This window comes from Carlito syrichta, unplaced genomic scaffold (genome assembly GCF_000164805.1).
Source record: "Carlito syrichta isolate Samal-C Ts95f unplaced genomic scaffold, Tarsius_syrichta-2.0.1 Scaffold301867, whole genome shotgun sequence".
Taxonomy (NCBI): domain Eukaryota; kingdom Metazoa; phylum Chordata; class Mammalia; order Primates; family Tarsiidae; genus Carlito; species Carlito syrichta.
In genome coordinates, this window is record NW_007245963.1 from 97,054 (window position 1) to 114,101 (window position 17,048).

Consider the following 17,048-nt stretch of genomic DNA (forward strand, 5'->3'; position numbering starts at 1 on the left):
TGTTCCCTTTTCGCCACACCCTCTCCAGCAGCTGTTATTTTTTGAGATGTTGATAATTGCTATTCTGACTGGAGTTAGGTGGTATCACAGTGTGGTTTTGATTTTCATCTCCCTGATGATTAATGAGGTTGAGCTTTTCTTCATGTGTCTGTTGGCTGCTCATATGTCTTCCTTTGTGAAGTGTCTGTTCATATCTTTTGCCCACTTTATAATGGGGTTGTTTGTTTTTTTCTTTTCAGCACATTTGAGTTCCTTGTAGATCCAGGATGTTAAGCCTTTGTCAGACCTGGAGTTGGCAAATACTTTTTCCCAGTCTGTAGGCTGTCTTCCTGCTCTCTTGATGGTTTCTTTGGCTTAGCAAAAACTTGTCATTTTAATGAGGTCCCGCTTGTCTATCCTATCCCTTATGGCCTGTGAGTTTCGAGTTTTGTTCAGGAATTGGATGCAAGTTCCAATTTCCATGAGGGTATGTCCTTCATTTTCTAAGCTTCTTATGGTTTGAGGTTTTATATTTAGGTCCCTGGTCCATTTGGAGTTAATTTTTGTGTATGGGGATAGATAGGGGTCCTGTTTCAATCTTCTGCATGTGGTCACCCAGTTATCCCAGCACCATTTACTAAAAAGGTTCTCCTCTCCCCAGTGGTAGGTGGTGGAGGCTTTGTCTAAGATGAGTTGGTTGAGAAATTGAGGTCTTGCCTCTGGAATCTCAATTCCATTCCATTGGTCTATATGCCTGTACCTATACCAATACCAAGCTGTTTTGATGATTGTAGATTTATAGTAAAGTTTGAAGTTTGGTAATGTATACCACCTACTTTGTTTTTTTTGCTGAGGATTGTTCTGGCTATTCTTGGATGTTTGTGTTTCCATATGAATTCCTATGTTGTTTTTTCTAGGTCTGAGAAAAATGTTGCTGGTAATTTGATTGGTATTGCATTGAATCTGTAGATTGCCTTAGGTAAGATGGACATCTTCACAATGTTGATTCTTCCAATCCATGAGCATGGGATATTTTTCCACTTGTTTGTGTCATCTTTGATTTCTTTGAGCAGAGTTTTGTAGTTTTCATTGTAAAGGTCTTTCATGTCTCTGGTTAGGAAGATGCCAAGGTATTTCATTTTTTTTGTGGCTATTGTGAATGGAATTGTGCTTCTTATTTGGATTTATGTTTGTTTATTATTGGTGTAAAGAAATGCGATTGTCTTTTGCACATTTATTTTATATCCTGAGACTTTGCCAAAGGCCTTTATCAGTGTAAGGAGGTTTTTGACAGATTCTCTTGGGTTTTCAAGGTATACGATCATGTCATCTGCAAAGAGAGATAATTTGACTTCCTCTTTTCCTATTTGGATACCCCTGATTGCCTTCTCTTCTCTGATTGCTCTAGCCAGGACTTCCAATACTATATTGAACAGGAGGGGTGAGAGTGGGCATCCTTGTCTTGTTCCAGTTTTCAGGAAATGATTCCAATTTTTGTCTGTTTAGGAGTATGCTGGCTGTGGGTTTCTCGTAGATTGCTTTTACTACTTTGAGGTATGTTCCCTGTATGCCTAGATGTTCAAGCGTTTTTATCAAGAAAGGGTGCTGGATTTTATCAAAAGCTTTTTCTACATCTAATGATATAATCGTGTGGTTTTTGTTTTGACATCTGTTGATGTATTTAATTACATTTATTGTTTTACGAATGTTGAACCAGCCTTGCATCCCTGGGATGAATCCTACTTGGTCATAATGGATGATTTTTGAGATGTGTTGTTGAATCTGGTTTGCTAGGATCTTGTTGAGAATTTTAGCGTCTGTGTTCATCAAAGATATTGGCCTGTAGTTCTCTTTTTTTGTTGGATCTTTACCTGGCTTGGGTATCAATGTGATGTTAGCTTCATAAAATGATTTGGGGAGGGTTCCATCTTTCTAAATCACCTGAAATAGCTTCAGTAGAATTGGAATCAGTTCCTCCTTAAATGTCTTGTAGAATTTTGCTGGAAAGCCATCTGGTCCAGGGCTTTTTTTTGTAGGTAGTTTTCTTATTACATAGTCAATTTCTTTTATTGTTATTGGTCTATTTAGGATCTCAATTTCTTCATGTTTCAACCTAGGCAGGTTGTGTGATGACAGAAAGTCCTCCATTTCCTTAAGGTTTTCAAGTTTGTTTCCATACAAGTGTACATAGTAGTCTCTGATGATCTTTTGTATTTCTTCAGGGTCAGATGTGACTTCATCTTTTGTGTTTCTGATTGTGCCTATTTGGGTTTTTTCTTTCTTTTTCTTGGTCAGTCTAGCTAGGGGACCATCGATCTTGTTTATCCTTTCGAAGAACCAGCTTTTTGTTTCATTGATTTTTTTGTATGTCTTTTTGTCTTCTGTGTCCTGGATTTGGGCTTTTATTTTGGTGATCTGGATTCTTCTGCTGAAATTAGGGTTTTTGTGATCTTGCTTTTCCAGCCTCCTTAGGTGGCTTGTTAGGCTATTAATTTGTGCTCCTTCCATTTTCTTCATGTGTGTTTTTAGGGATATAAATTCCCCTCTTACTACAGCTTTTAAGGCGTCCCAGAGATTTTGGTAAGATGTTTCTTCATTTTCATTTGTTTCCAGGTATCTTTTGATCTCTGTTTTGATTTCATCATTGACCCAGAAGTTGTTTAGCATCATGCTGTTTAGTGTCCATGTCTTTGTTGGTTTTGGGGGGACCTTATTGGTGTCAATGTTTATTTTTATTCCACTGTGGTCCGAGAAGGTGCATGGTAAATTTCAGTCTTTTTAAATTTGCTTATGCTTGATTTATGGCCGATAATGTGGTTGATCTTGGAATACGTCCCATGTGGTGATGAGTAGAATATGTATTCTCTGGTCTTTGGATGGAGTGTTCTGTAGGTATCAATTAAGTCCATTTGGTCCAGAGTCACACTGAGGTTCCGAATCTCATTGCTGATTTTTTGTCCCGATGATCTGTCGAGGGTTGTGAGTGGGGTAATAAAGTCCCAAGTTATGATAGTGTTAGCATCAATATCTTTCTTTAGTTTTCCTAGGAGTTGCTTTATTTGGTGCACCCATGTTAGGTGCATATATGTTTAGGATAGATATTTCTTGTTGATGGTGTGAGCCTTTTATCATTATGTAGTGCCCCTCTGTATCTTTTTTAATTTTTGATAGCTTAAATGGTATTTTGTCTAAAATTAGGATTGTGACTCCTCCTTTCTTTTGTGTTCCATTCGCCTAGAAATTTGTTTCCCATCCTCTAACTTTGAGTCTGTGCATGTCCTTCTAGTGAGATGGGTCTCTTGAAGGCAGTATATTGTTGCCTGGTGATATTTTATCCATTTTGCCATTCTATGTCTTTTCAGTGGTGCATTTAGTCCATTCACGTTCAGGCTAATTATTGAAATGTGAGTTTGTCCCTATCATAGAGTTCTTATAGAGTTGTTCTTCCACTTGGTTTATTGTCTTTCTTTTGTTTTGGGGGTTGGTTCATGTGTATTTTTATCTTTTTCCTGTACTCTTGTGAGGAACGTTGTTCTTTTTTTCCCCTTTTCTTCTGTGTTTAGTACTTTCGTGAGTGTTTCATGTAGTGGTGGTTTGGTGGCAGTGTAAGTTCTTAGGGATTGGATATCTGGGAAAGATTTTAATTCTCCCTTGCTGATGAAGCTTAATCTGGCTGAGTAGGTTATTCTTGGTTGAAATTGTTACCTTTAGGACTTTGAAGATAGTGCTCCAAGCTCTCCTAGCCTGCAGGGTTTCTGTAGATAAATCTGCTGCTATTCGAATTGTTTTTCCTTGGTAGGTATCTGGCCTTTTTCTCTTGCTGCCTTTAGGATTTTTTCTTTTATGCCTACTTTTTTAGGCGAATTATTATGTGTCTAGGAGTTGGTTTTCTCATTTGTTGTCTTGCAGGGGTTCTCTGAATCTCTTGTGTTTGAGTTTTTGCATCATTGCTTAGATAAGGGAAGTTTTCTTGAATGATCTCATCGAAGGTTTGTTCCAGTGTGGTCTCTTTCTCTCTTTCTGCCTCAGAAAGGCCAATTACTCTTAGGTTCGGTCTCTTGAAGTAATCACTCATCTCTTGAAGGTTTTTTTCTATCTTTTTGAGCTTGTTTTCTGTGTTTTTGAGAGTTTGGGTTAGTTCTATATTTTGGTCCTCAAGCTCTGAGATTCTTTCTTCTGCTTGGGTAATTCTGCTTTCCATGCTTATCAGTTTGTTATTTATTTCATTCACAGTATTCTTTATTACTGTTATCTCAGATATCAGCTCCTTTCTAGTTTCTTCTTGAGTCTTCTCAATTCTTTTAATCTCTTCATTAATGTCTTGATATCTAGGTTTATAGTTTGAGACCAGTCATTCTGGGGGCTCTTCGTTGTTTGCATTCCGAAGTCAGTTTTCTCAGTGTCTGCCCTCCCAGGAGTCTGGGAGAGACCCATATTCTTCTTTTGGTTTTTCTTCATTTGTGTAGATTTTTCTCTCGTCTCTTAGTGGCTAAAGTCCCTTAAGCTCTAATCTCCAGCCTCTCCCCTCTGTTTTTGTTGCAGGCAGCTAGCCTGCTGCCTGGGAGATCTGTGACTTGTCTCTGTTCAGTGTAGGGGAGGGGCTTTGTCTCCTGTTTAATGATGTCACCGTGGGAACCAAGGTGGAGGCTCTGATAGGTGGGCGGGGCAATGCAAATCTGCCTTGAAAATGGCGGAGGTGGTAGTTTTACTTTCATTTTTAGGGATGCTCATGTGGGTCTCTAGGCGGGACCAGCTGCACAGCTGGGCACTGGATCTGGGGTGCCACCAGCAGGCTGGGGTGGAGGAGAGGGTCGGGGGTTCCCTCCTCTGGAGCTTGAAGCCTCCGATCAGCACCTTACATAAGCTCCCTTACACAAGCTTGCAGTCACACAGTGAGTGCCTCAGCCAGGGTGGGCCTGGGGCTCCAGATCTCCAAAGCTCCAGAGGGCAGGTGGTGACTCTGGGTCCCTCACAGGGCACTTCTGCCAGAAATGGGAATGGTATCTCTGAGGGGCGGGCACCCAGAGCCTCCCAGGGTGATCAGCAACTTGGTACTGGGTGCTGGTCATGACGATGTAACCAGGGAGGGATTCCCCAGCCAGCCGGAGTTACATATAGTGGAGCAACTGCAGCTGGGCCACAATATCTGGCCCTGCATGGGACCAAAGGTCCCCAGGCCTCATACCAGTGTGGCTGGCGGTGGTCAGGGGGCTGCAGGAAGAAAAGTAAGAGTCTTTTTGGGAACTCACGTTCGGAGAGTCTCATGAATCCTCCTATGCCGTCACCATCTTCAGGAGTCTCTCCAGATATTTTTTCATATGTTTGTGGCTACTTGAATGTCTTCCTTTGAGAAGTGTCTGTTCATGTCCTTTGCACACTTTTTAATTTTTTTTCCCTTTCAATTTGTTTGAATTCCTTGTAGATCCTGAATGTCAGGCCTTTGTCAGATGCATAACTTGCAAATATTTTTTCACATTCTATGGGTTGTCTCTTTACTCTCTTGATGGTTTCTATTGCTGTGCAAATACTTTCCAGTTTGATGAGGTCCCACCTGTTGATCTTAGCTTTTGCTGCATTTGCTTTGAAGGATTTGGTCATGAATTCTTTGCCTACTCTGATGTCAGGTTCAAGGTAAAGCACTGGAGAAAGATCTTCCAGGTAAAAGGAAGACAAAAAAGAGCAAAAGTAGTTATTCTTATATCAGATAAAACTGACTTTAAACCAATAAAAGTTAAAAAGAACACTACATAATGATAAAAGGCTCAATCCACTAGCAAGAAATATCCATCTTGAATATATACACACCCAACATAGAAGTACTCAGATTTATAAAACAATTGCTAATTAAATTAAAAGAGGACAAAGACAGCTATACAATTATAGTTGGAGACTTTAACACCCCACTAACAACCTTAGATGGATCATTGAAGCAAAAAACTAACAAGGAAATCTGAAACCTTAACTCAGCATTCAACAAGTTGAACCTAATATACATCTACAGAACACTTTGCCCAACAACCACAGACTAGACATTTTTCTCATTAGCGATTAGAACATACTCCAAGATCAACCACATACTCGGGCATAAATCAAGCATGAATAAATTTCAAAAGGTTGAAATCTTACAAACATCTTCTCAGACCACAGTGGAATCTCTCTATTTTTAAGTCACAATTGAATGAAATGGAGACCCAAAAAATCATAGTAAGGGTCAATGAGACAAAAAACTGGTCCTTTGAAAAATAAATAAGATTGACAGACACCTGGCCAGACTGGAGTGCAGGCGCATGAGAGAGAGAAAGAGAGAGAGAGAGAGAGAGAGAGAGAGAGAGAGAGAGAGAGAGACAGAGAGAGAGACAGAGAGACAGACTCCAAACAAACACAATTAGAAATGAAAAAGGCAATGACACAACTGACCCTGAAAAAATTCAAAAGTTTATCAGAGATTACTACGGACATCTGTATGCAAACAAACTAGAAAATCTAAAGGAAATGCAGAAATTCCTGACATCATATAACTTCCTAAGACTTAACAGGAAGAAATTGAAACTCTAAACAGACCAATAACAATCAAAGAAATTGACTCAGTAATAAGATATTATCTTTTTATTTATTTATTTTTTTGAGTTGGAGTCTCACTCTGTCACCCAGACTGGAGTGCAGTGGCACACTCCTAGTCACTGCAGCCTTGACCTGCTGGGCTCCAGCAATTCTTGTACCTCAGCCTTCCAAGTATCTGGAACTACAGGCACACGCTACCATGCCCGGTTAATTTTTGATTTATTGTAGAGATGAGGTCTCACCAATTTGCCGGGGTGGGTCTCAAACCCGTGGGCTCAGGCAATCCACTTACCTCGGTCTCCCAAAGTGCAGGGATTACAGGCTGAGCTACTGAGCCTGGCCATATATTATCTTTTTAAAAGATCTTCAGTTTCTTTGGTAGCTTTGTCATGGTGATCATGTACAAAATCATCACTCACCCTAAGTTTTACACAACTGGGATATGTCAATGAGATAATTAGGGTACTTTGTATTAAAGATTGGTTTACCATGATATTAATCCAAAAATACCCTCTCAGTCTAAAATTTTTTTAAAAAATAACATTCTTGGACTGTCATTAACCACCAATTAGTCTATTTTCTAAATGTAAAAAAAAGTACCTGATTTTGTTCCAAAGAGCATTCTGGAAGGTATATTCTGGACAGAAATTGAAAAAAGCAGAAATGATTTGATAAAGTAGTCTTCATGGCCAATGGCCATTCTGCAGGATCTGCCTTGCTAATCCAGTGATTATAAAAAGGGAATAAAATAAGTTATTAGTTGTTAATGAAATATGTTCATTCACTACAGATTTGAAATGAGTCATTTAGCACATGGTGTTATATTTAAAATTATTATTTTTCCTTTTTACTTAGATCTTTCTCTGGAATCAAAGGACTCCAGCTGAAAGTGAACCTCCAACCCAATGACAATTACTTTTTCTATGTGAGAGCCATCAATACATTTGGGACAAGTGAGCAGAGTGAAGCTGCCCTCATCTCCACCAGAGGTACCTTCTCCATTCTACACAGCCTGCTATTTTCAGACAGTTCCTTTCCTTCACCCAGAGAAGACATCTTAGAGGGAAACTTCATAAAACTCTGACTTGCTGTCAGTGCTAGGTGTTTGCCATGAAGATCCAAGGCCGGTCAAAAGTCAAGATGTTTGGTTTTCAGCTTTAAAGTTTCTCAACCTTGGCTGCCTACTAGTAGTCAGGGTGCTTTAAAAAATCTATTCCCTGGCTGTACTCCCAAAGATCCCAATTCAATTGGTCTGGAGATGGGCTTATACATTTGTGTTTTTAGAAATCTCCCCAGATGATCCTTGTTTGATGCACAATGTGCTATAAATTGGGGGTATGGTGTGTGTGGGGGCTTGGGGATTGGGGACATTCCTATTCTATCATACTGTGAACTCTGTGAACAGTTTTCCAGTCTTGTTTCCCTGCTTATTCTTGGTACTTGGCAATTAATTAATTGCTGCTTGGCATAAATTGTGCCAATTAATATTTGTTGAATGAACAATTGAAAGAGTAACTCAAGGAAGTGGCAAAACTGTTCAATGACGTTTTGGGGAAAATACCAAGATGATGTCAACAAAAAATGCTTGACTGTTCTCAATTTTTGTGAAAGGAAGTGAGGAATAGAAAGGCGATCATGCCGGGCTCGGTGGCTCAGCCTGTAATCCCGGGCCTTTGGGAGGCTGAGGTGAGTGGATTGCCTGAGCCCGCAGGTTCGAGACCCACCTGGGCAACTTGGTGAGACCTCATCTCTACAATAAATAAAAAAATCAGCCGGGCGTGGTAGCACATGCTTGTAATTCCAGCTACTTGGAAGGCTGAGGTGGAAGGATCGCCAGAGCCCAGCAGGTCGAGGCTGCGGTGACCGGGAGCGGCCACTGTACTCCAGTATGGGCAACAGAGTGAGACTCCAACTCAAAAAACAGAAAAAAAAAAAAGAAAGGCCATCATTTCATTATTTTATCCCAGACTCAGAGGTGGCACAAGATAGAGGAGGGCACAATAAGTGATTTCCTTAACCAGCAAAAGCATGTGCATATGTCTAGTCTGTGAGGCAGTTAGGACCAACATGATGGCCATGAAGAGATATGAGGGCTGCCTGCCCAGAAATGTTTTCCCTGCTGCCCAGTAGAGTGCCTTACTTTATATTGCAGGACCTCTCTTTTGGGCGACATCAGTGTGGTCCCAGATTTTGATGGACACTCAGTGGTTCTGAGGATCTTGCCAAAATACGAATTTGGAGTCAGCAGACCTGGGGCGGGGCCTGAGGTTCTGCATTTCTAACTAGCTCCCAGGTGATGTCGTTGCTGCCAGTACAAGGAGAGCACTTAGCATAGCAGGGTGAGAGCTAGCAGGACACACCTGTGCAGGACGTACCTGCAGTGCCACCAGATAGGAAGGGTCAGCACTGGCATCCACGAAAGCCTAATCAGGAGCAAAATTTGCAGCTGTGGCTATGGATACACTGGTGGCAGTGGGGGATTTGATGTCATGGAGAAGGAGACCAAGGTCTGAAATGCAGGGTGGCCCACATACAGCACTGGACATTGTGGCGATGTTATAATCCTATTTCCTTAACTGCAATAGGAACCAGATTTCTCTTGTTGAGAGAAACAGCTCATCCTGCCCTACAGATTTCGTCAAGCGGGACAGTGATCAGCTTTGCTGAGAGGAGACGGCTGACAGAGTAAGTGGAAGGGAAGACACAGTGGGCTGGTGCCCCATGGCAGAACCTTAGCTCGTTGCTACAGTGAGGCTTGAGTGCACTCTGGGCTTGGTGAACAGGCCAGCTGTGGTGTCAGACGCAAATGTGTGTACACCCATACCACTCAGTTGTGAGAGGCAGCAGGAGTCCATAACCCGGAGCTAGTGTGAGTATTTTTATTGGAAATATAAGCCCAGATGGTTTTGTTTAAAACCTTGGCTATTTTAAGGTATGATCTCTGGTTCAGTGAAAAAAAAGGGTCCAGTGTGGTCCTTCTATTATTTTTTATTGCAAGCTGGATTTTGTCAATCCTCTTGAACAGGAACAGAGGAGAAGGACATTTTATGAAGCTCCTAGTTCTGGCTTCCATAGTAGCTCTCACAAAAGGGAAGCACGGAGGAAAGGCAGAGCACAAAGGCTGAGGATGGGGTGGGGAGCCTGCCCTCTGATGTGCCTGCAGCTCTTGGGGTTGACAGCCAGATTGTCAAAGTATGTGAAACTCCTTTGAACACTGTAGCACACGTGAAACACATACTGCCGACGTACGCAGCTGTCGGCCCCATGCTTGCACAAATGCACTACATAGCCGGTGGTGATCTCTGGTCTTGTCAGTTGCTCCCCACCTGTCTGTGGCCCAGCTTGAGTGCTTCTTGCATCTGGAAGTGGCCACGCATCTCTAGGCTTGGCACTCCTTGATCTATGTGTGTAAAAGAACAGATAACTTGTGGGGTCTTTTGCCAGATACTCAGCCATGAATCACATCCCAGCAGCAGCCTTGTCCTATGAGACTTTGAATGCCCAGAATGTAGCATGGGGCTTGGAGCATTGTAGGCATTAAAGTATACAAATGAGTGAATTCAGGCAAAAAAATTTTTTTTAAATAAATTAAGCTTTTCTGCCTTTTGAATTTCTCAAAAAAATAAACAAAAAAAAGAGAAATAGACTGGAGGTGGATAAGAATTCATAGATAATAACTGATGATAACTGTAATGTATTTTCTAGAATTTTATTTATGTTTAACCTGAAAATTAGCTCATAAATATCAGGCAGCTGGGCTCTTCTCCCGAGAATGAGGGCTTGTCAGAGGCTTCTCAGGAATGAGGTTGTTGGGTAAAGACCAGAACATGAAATCCATTCCCTTGCATTCATCATTTTCTCATCTGTTAAAGGGGAGAAAGAGAGGGTGCTGACTGGATGTTAACGCTGCTTAAATTAAAAATGCTTCCTTGCTGTCTCAGCCATTTCCAAGTAAAATTGAGCAATTCATGCAAACAAGGTCACCTGTCAGCAGTTGAAAGTGCTTTGGTTAATGTCACTGAGCTCTTGTAAAAAATAGCAAGGGTGAGACAAAAAAATAAACCTTTAGCCAACTTCTCGGGGCATCTACCACAGCTCAGAGTAGAGCGCCAGGAAGGCTGACCATAAGACCCACAGAGCCTGCCCCTCACACCTGGCTAGTCCACGGCCCACTCTGCTCTGGCTTCAAGAGGTCGTGCCATTTGAGAGCTGTCCCTCACCTGGTCGCTGCACCCAGTAAGGTCAGCAGGCACTAGAACATCCTGTTAAAGAAGGTCTTGGAAAGACCTTTTTTGCAGGTTTTGGAAGAAAACTTTCCAAGTTAAGTGACCCACCTGCTTCCTTTGTGTTTTCTCCCTCTCCTTAAAAAGCAGACATGGTGCTGTTTCTTTTTGTCCTGCTATTATTCTAGCTATTTTCTGGTTCCCAGCTCTTTTAAATGATGCAATGTGCAATGTACATGTTGTATGTGACAGTGAAAATATGTCAGAGGCACGTTGAGAGTTTGGCGGCATTCCATGGTGATCTGGTCAAGCTTAGGGGCACAATGAACAAAGAAAGTCTTTAGTCAACTTCCAGTAGTTTCCAAGGATAGAATTCCGCCTAAACAGTGTGCACTTGTGCATGTGGATGCTCATGAGCTATGGCTGGTGATTCCTGGGCTAAGCATCATCTGATGGACTTTGCCTGCAGAATCCCGTCCGTGTTGGGAGAGGAGCTGCCTGCGTGTGGCCAGCATTATTGGGAGACCACCGTCACAGACTGCCCGGCGTATCAACTCGGCATCTGCGCCAGCTCAGCTGTGCGGGCTGGTGCCCTGGGACATGCGGAGACCTCGTGGTACATGCATTGCTCTGAGCCCCAGAGGTGAGCCGGGTCCTGCTCTTCCCCTTCTAATCAGTGTCATGGTGGATAACTGGGCAGGGGTCCTCTGAGGGACCACATAAGCAGCATCCCACTTTTCTGCCCATGTTCTGAGCCCACTTAGAGAGAAAATAGGAGTCAAGTATTTGGAGATTATACAATTACTCTGATTACTGAGGAAGCTAATTTTAGAGAATGCAGATCATACCTGAAGTAAGAGGGCTTCTTATCTTAAAACCTATTATTACGCAGACTGCCCACCCAGAGCTCTGGCAGGCCAGTTTCCCTGCTCAGCAGGGCAGAGTTGGTCCCTGGAGAAGCAGAGGGATGTGTGCCTTCCTAGCCTGCACAAAGAGATGGGGAAGAGAGAGGGCTGCTATTTCATGCATGGCCAGCTGTTCCTTCTAAAATTGCCTGGGGTGGTAAGCCACAGGGTAAGGCTAAAAGGGCTCCCTGCACGGAGAAGGAATCATAGGCAAGAGGAGGAAGTGGGTCCCCAGCACCTGCCCCATGTTGGTCACGTCAGGGGCTGGTCAGCAACAGCCCACCGGCCGAAGAGGACCCACTGCTGGGTTTGTAAATGCAGTTTACACAGCCATGATCATTTGTCTATGGCCTCTTGTACACTCTAGCAGCAGAGCCAACAGAGGCCAATTTGAAATTTGTTTGGTTGGTTGATGTGAAAAGCCATTGGCCTAGTTAGTCTCAGAGAGATCAGGCAGGCATGTTGTGATGTGAATATGCTCATGGGATGGTCTGGTAGAAAAAGCATCAGACTGGGACCCAGAAATCCAATTCCTGTCCCAGCGCCATCCCCAGTTAACCTCAGGTTGGCTGATGCAGCAATGGACTGAGCCCTTGAGCATCCCTTGCATGTTTCACTGGTGTCCAGTGGGGACAGCCACGCCCATCTGCTCCCTTCTGGGGCTTGAGGATCACATGAAGCTGGTATAGAGAAGAGCTTGAAAGTGTAAAATATCATACACATGTGAGGCATTATTCAAATGTAGTGCTTTAAAAAGAAGCCTTTGGTGCCTGCGAGTTCCCAGAAAAGGCCCACAGATTGGGATTTTGCATATCTCTGGCTATACTTTCTTCCTGCATCCTCCTTGACAGTTTGCTTCTCTGAGATGGTTCACGAGGACGCATCTCCTGGAACAACTGAAAGCCATGTTCCTTCAAGTTGGAGAAATTACGATTAATTGAATCCAGTACTGTGTGTTGCTTCCGGACCCAGCTCCCCACCTAGAGCTTACCCAAACTAAGGGCTAGCCTCTAGTAACACATTTCTAGACTCTAAAAACCAGAATCATATGCTTTGCCAGCAAGTTCAACCTACAACTTTGGTCTTTGGCTCTTTCAGGCACCGAGTGGGCACCATAGGTTCTGAGAGGAGTGTCAGCCTGTGTCACCACAGCACAGAGAGACCAGGCCTCCTGTCATACTCGAAAGGCTTCCCACAGGGCATCGTGACCTCTAGAGCACTGTAACTGTGGCAACCCCTCTGTTTCTTCTATTTCTTCTGGCTTAATGACTTTAAACCAAGCTGTATTGCTCTTGGTTTTAACCACACAGAATCTGAGCTTTAGGAAGCCATGGTTGGGAAGGGGGCGTGAAGATCATCCCAGAAACATCAGCTGCTTCCTTCTGTCCATTCCTAACTTAACTATCGAGCTCAAGGCCTTCTCACCTCTTTCAGTCTTACCAGCAGCCCTGCTTGCACCTGCATGTCTAGTCTCACCCATGCAAGCAACCCTAGTGTCACAATGGGAAATGTTTCTAAGACATCAGTTCCATCACGTCCTTTTTTTTCTGCTCAAAAGCCACAAACATTCACAGCATGTCAGAACTCAGGTGGTACCATCTGTAGGGGCCAGTGAAGGGGGAAATCAGAAGGAATGTGGCCAGGCAGGGGATGAGCCCTGAGGGAGCTGCCACCAATGTCCTCAGGAGTTAGGGCTGGTGCTGGGCCAGCAGGGAGACTCAAGAGCTAGGCGGTCCTTGGACAGTCAGTTCCAGGTCATGCTGGTGTTCATTCTGGATGATTCTTGTTTGAAAAGGGCCCAGCAGTGCCAGAGCTCAGGCTTGTGGTGGCTGCTGCGCTCAGTGGGAAATGGAGACAGAAGAGGGCTGGGCACATCCACATTCCGCAGAACTGCTGGAGCCAAGGCTTCAAGACTGTCTTCCCTCTTTGGCTTCCAGGTGGAGACTGGCTCCAGCAGTGACCAGGACTGGGCCTGTGGGGCACAAGGACCTTTCAAACAGGAGAGGGAAATGGCTTCCTGGGTCACTTGGAAGCCTGCAGCCCAGTGCTGTACAGCAGAACATGCTACGTTGATAGGAACACAGTGTCACTAGTGGCTGTTCAACACTTGAGGTGTGGCTAGTAGAAATGAAAAACTGAATCTTCAATTTTATTTAAATTGAGTTATTTTCAGTGGCCACACATGGCTAACGGATATGTCTTTGACAGGGCAGGTCTAGTGTCAGACCACCGACTTACTGATCTCTGTAATAACCTAAAAGTTATTTATTCCCATGTCCCATCTATACCCACCAGGCAGATGGTGTCCTTTCGAGCATGAGCCCACTCCGTCACCTTTCATCACGCTGCTGCCATTACTTCAGGGTCTCTTTTTCCTTCTTTTCCACCTGTTCACATCCCACCTCTTCCTTCTGGCTGAGTCAAGCCCACACACTCCCAAAGTCTTCCATGAGCGCTCAGCCCACCTACTGCTCCCCACTGCTGCCACCGCAACTGTTTTCTGCCCTGCAGGTTCTAGAATGTCATGATGTTCTGGCATCTTTCATGAGCTAGACGTTGAAAAGGTCCTTTATTATCAACTGAGTCTTGCTTGTCTCCCGTTGCCATTAATTCTGCCCTTTTACGCAAGCTCCTTTCTGCAGTGGAGTGGCCAGCTTGCCACCTCCTCAATCCTAGAGTTTATGGGCCTGAAGACAGACATCAAGGGTCTTAAAGGTCTTCGGCCCTCCCTGACCGACCTGTCACTCACCCAGATTCCTGGGCCCCAACTGCCCTGGTGTCACGGTGCTCCTACCTCTCTGACCTTCGTATCTGCAGACTTTCTTTTTTCCATTTCTTGTTCCTTCCCTTCCCCTGTTCTCTGGACCTCACCCTCAGTTTCTAAGGCTATTAGGAGAAAGCCTCACACGTGTGTCCTTTTTTTGCACAAAGCAGTTTAGCCTTTCTGGTCAGCATTTCTCTCTCTTAGTCTGGTCTTGAAGCTCTCCCTTCACAACCAAGACAGGCCATTAAATGTGTTTGGTCCAACATGTCTACTACCTGCGTCCTGAAAGGCATGCTTACCTCTGGTCCATGTTGCAGATGCCAGCAGCTTTTCCTTCCTGCTCCATATGGTATGGGGTCCCAGAGGGCAGGAACAGTCCTCCATGTCCCAGAGAGCCTGGTACTGTGCCAGATCCACAGATACACCAAGGAGGAGTTATTGAATGGAATGTGTTTGAATTGAAGAGAAATTCAAGGCAATTTCTGGCTGCAGGACTGCAGTAGACATTAAGATGAAAATAAACATTGGTTTGGGGTGGGGGAGTGGAAACAAAGGATGATGTTGGCAAAGATAATGAAATCTTTCTTAAACTTCGTAAAGACACTTATGTAAGTCACCTATAAATTTTTTAAACGGTAAAATGAATACACTGTATGAAAGGCAAGCCCGTGGTACTTTTTTTTTTGAGTTGGAGTCTCACTCTGTCGCCCAGACTGGAGTGCAGTGGCCGCTCCCAGCCACCGCAGCCTCGACCTGCTGGGCTCCAGCGATCCTTCCGCGAGTAGCTGGAATTACAGGCGCATGCTACCACACCCGGCTGATTTTTTGATTTATCGTAGAGGTGAGGTCTTGCTGCCCAGGCGGGTCTCGAACCCGCGGGCTCAGGCAATTCACTCACCTCAGCCTCCCAAAGGCGCGGGATTATAGGCTGAGCCACCGAGCCCGGCCCGTGGTACTTTTTAAAACACATGGCAGCCTCAAAGGTGTTTCATTCAAAAGAATGACATCCCGTGAATGCGGAGTTAAAACATGTGGGCAGCTGGGAGAGAACCAGAATGTGGAGAAAAGCCACCAGGGATGCATGTGCCGGTTATTCTGGGACTGCCTCCTGGCGTGGAGGGAGTGAAATCATTACACATGCTCATCTGCTGGAATGAGCCATGCGTCCAAGCGGGGTCTAATGAAAGTGTCTGGGCATACTCATTATTATGAATTGGAGTTAATGACGGAAAAACCATCCCTTTCCAAGTGGTTTCCTTATCAAGAGTTCCCTTCTGTTTCCTTTCAGATACACATTTTTCTACAGTGGCATTGTGAGTGACGTCCATGTGAGTGAGCGCCCGGCCCGGGTGGGTATCCTACTGGACTATGGAGGCCAGAGGCTGCTCTTTATCAACGCGCACAGCGGGCAGCTGCTCTTCAGCATTCGGCACAGGTTTAATGAGGGCGTCCACCCGGCCTTCGCCCTGGAGAAGCCAGGAAAGTGTACTCTGCACCTGGGGATCGAGCCCCCGGATTCTGTGAGGCACAAGTGATCTCAGCTCTCAGAATTTGCAAGAGCAGTCCTTGGACTGTGGACTCTGTCATTCTTCTTCTTGGGTGCTGTACAGCATTCAGAAAGTCTCCCCGACAAGCCCACACAGCCCCACATGAGCCAGCCTGCGAGGAAGCCCTGACGGGCAGAGCAGCAAGTTCAGAGGATGAACACAGCCCATCTCTGTGTGAGCTCTTTCCTCAATTAAAAGGTCCTATTCTTGACTCGGGAACCAAAATAGAGACATGGCCCTGTTTTATCAGCGAGATAACTCCTCTGATGGCGAGGCTGGCATAGAGGGAGGCCTTGCTTGTAAGACCCCTCCTCTGACAGAGACACAGACGCTTTCCATACACGTCACTTTCAGGCACTAGAGATCTACACTATCTGATCTACATTTACAGTGAACTCTTTTGTAATAATGTATACTGTAGAACATGAGTCTCTTTCTCTGAAATTTTAAATGCAGGGTAGTACTAGAAATTTCAGTTTTGTTAAATAAATGGTTAGCGTATTTAAAACCAATCATGTTATGTGAACTTCTTGTATATAACATAACAGTCTGGCATCTGCGGAGCAGGACAAATTGCCCATCACACTTCAGTGGGTTGTATTACTATTTATTTTCTTGTGAGAACTTTATACACACACATGCATGTACTTTTTATTTATTTATTTATTTGTTAAGTTTTGAAACAAAGATTATTAACGAGAAAAGAGAGAAGGAGGAAGAAGAAATATTCATGGCAGAAAGACGCGCCATAGGCAAGTTTTTCAAAGGAGAAAAACGGCCATTCCTATACTTGAGACCTAAACACTCTCGCTCAGCCCATAGTTGTAGTCAAATTCCAGGGGCTGGAAATCTCTTTTACCAAAGTAAAATAGCATCATTTTTAGACATTATATTGAAATCTCTCAAAACCTTCCTAAAACCTGTATGCAGAGTTATAAATCTAGAATGCATGTTGAGGTGACTGCTTTTGTTTTCTATCTTGTAAATGCTTTCACCATATTTATAATTTAAATCAACAAGGGTACCGCATAATCAACATAATCAACATTTGTATACCTAACCCTGAGTG

The 17,048-nt window shown here is 43.9% G+C and overlaps 1 protein-coding gene across 1 annotated transcript in view; it reads left to right on the forward strand.

Moving 5' to 3' along the window:
- LOC103257805 (cardiomyopathy-associated protein 5-like) overlaps nt 1–16,491 on the forward strand; it is a 21,359-nt gene extending 4,868 nt beyond the window's left edge. The window contains exons 2-5 of the mRNA XM_008055505.1: nt 7,396–7,529; nt 9,126–9,225; nt 11,233–11,406; nt 15,721–16,491. Of these exons, the coding sequence (XP_008053696.1) occupies nt 7,396–7,529; nt 9,126–9,225; nt 11,233–11,406; nt 15,721–15,967 (655 nt within the window). The 3' untranslated portion in view covers nt 15,968–16,491. The remainder of the gene's footprint in view (nt 1–7,395; nt 7,530–9,125; nt 9,226–11,232; nt 11,407–15,720) is intronic.
- Nucleotides 16,492–17,048: the final 557 nt, after the last annotated feature.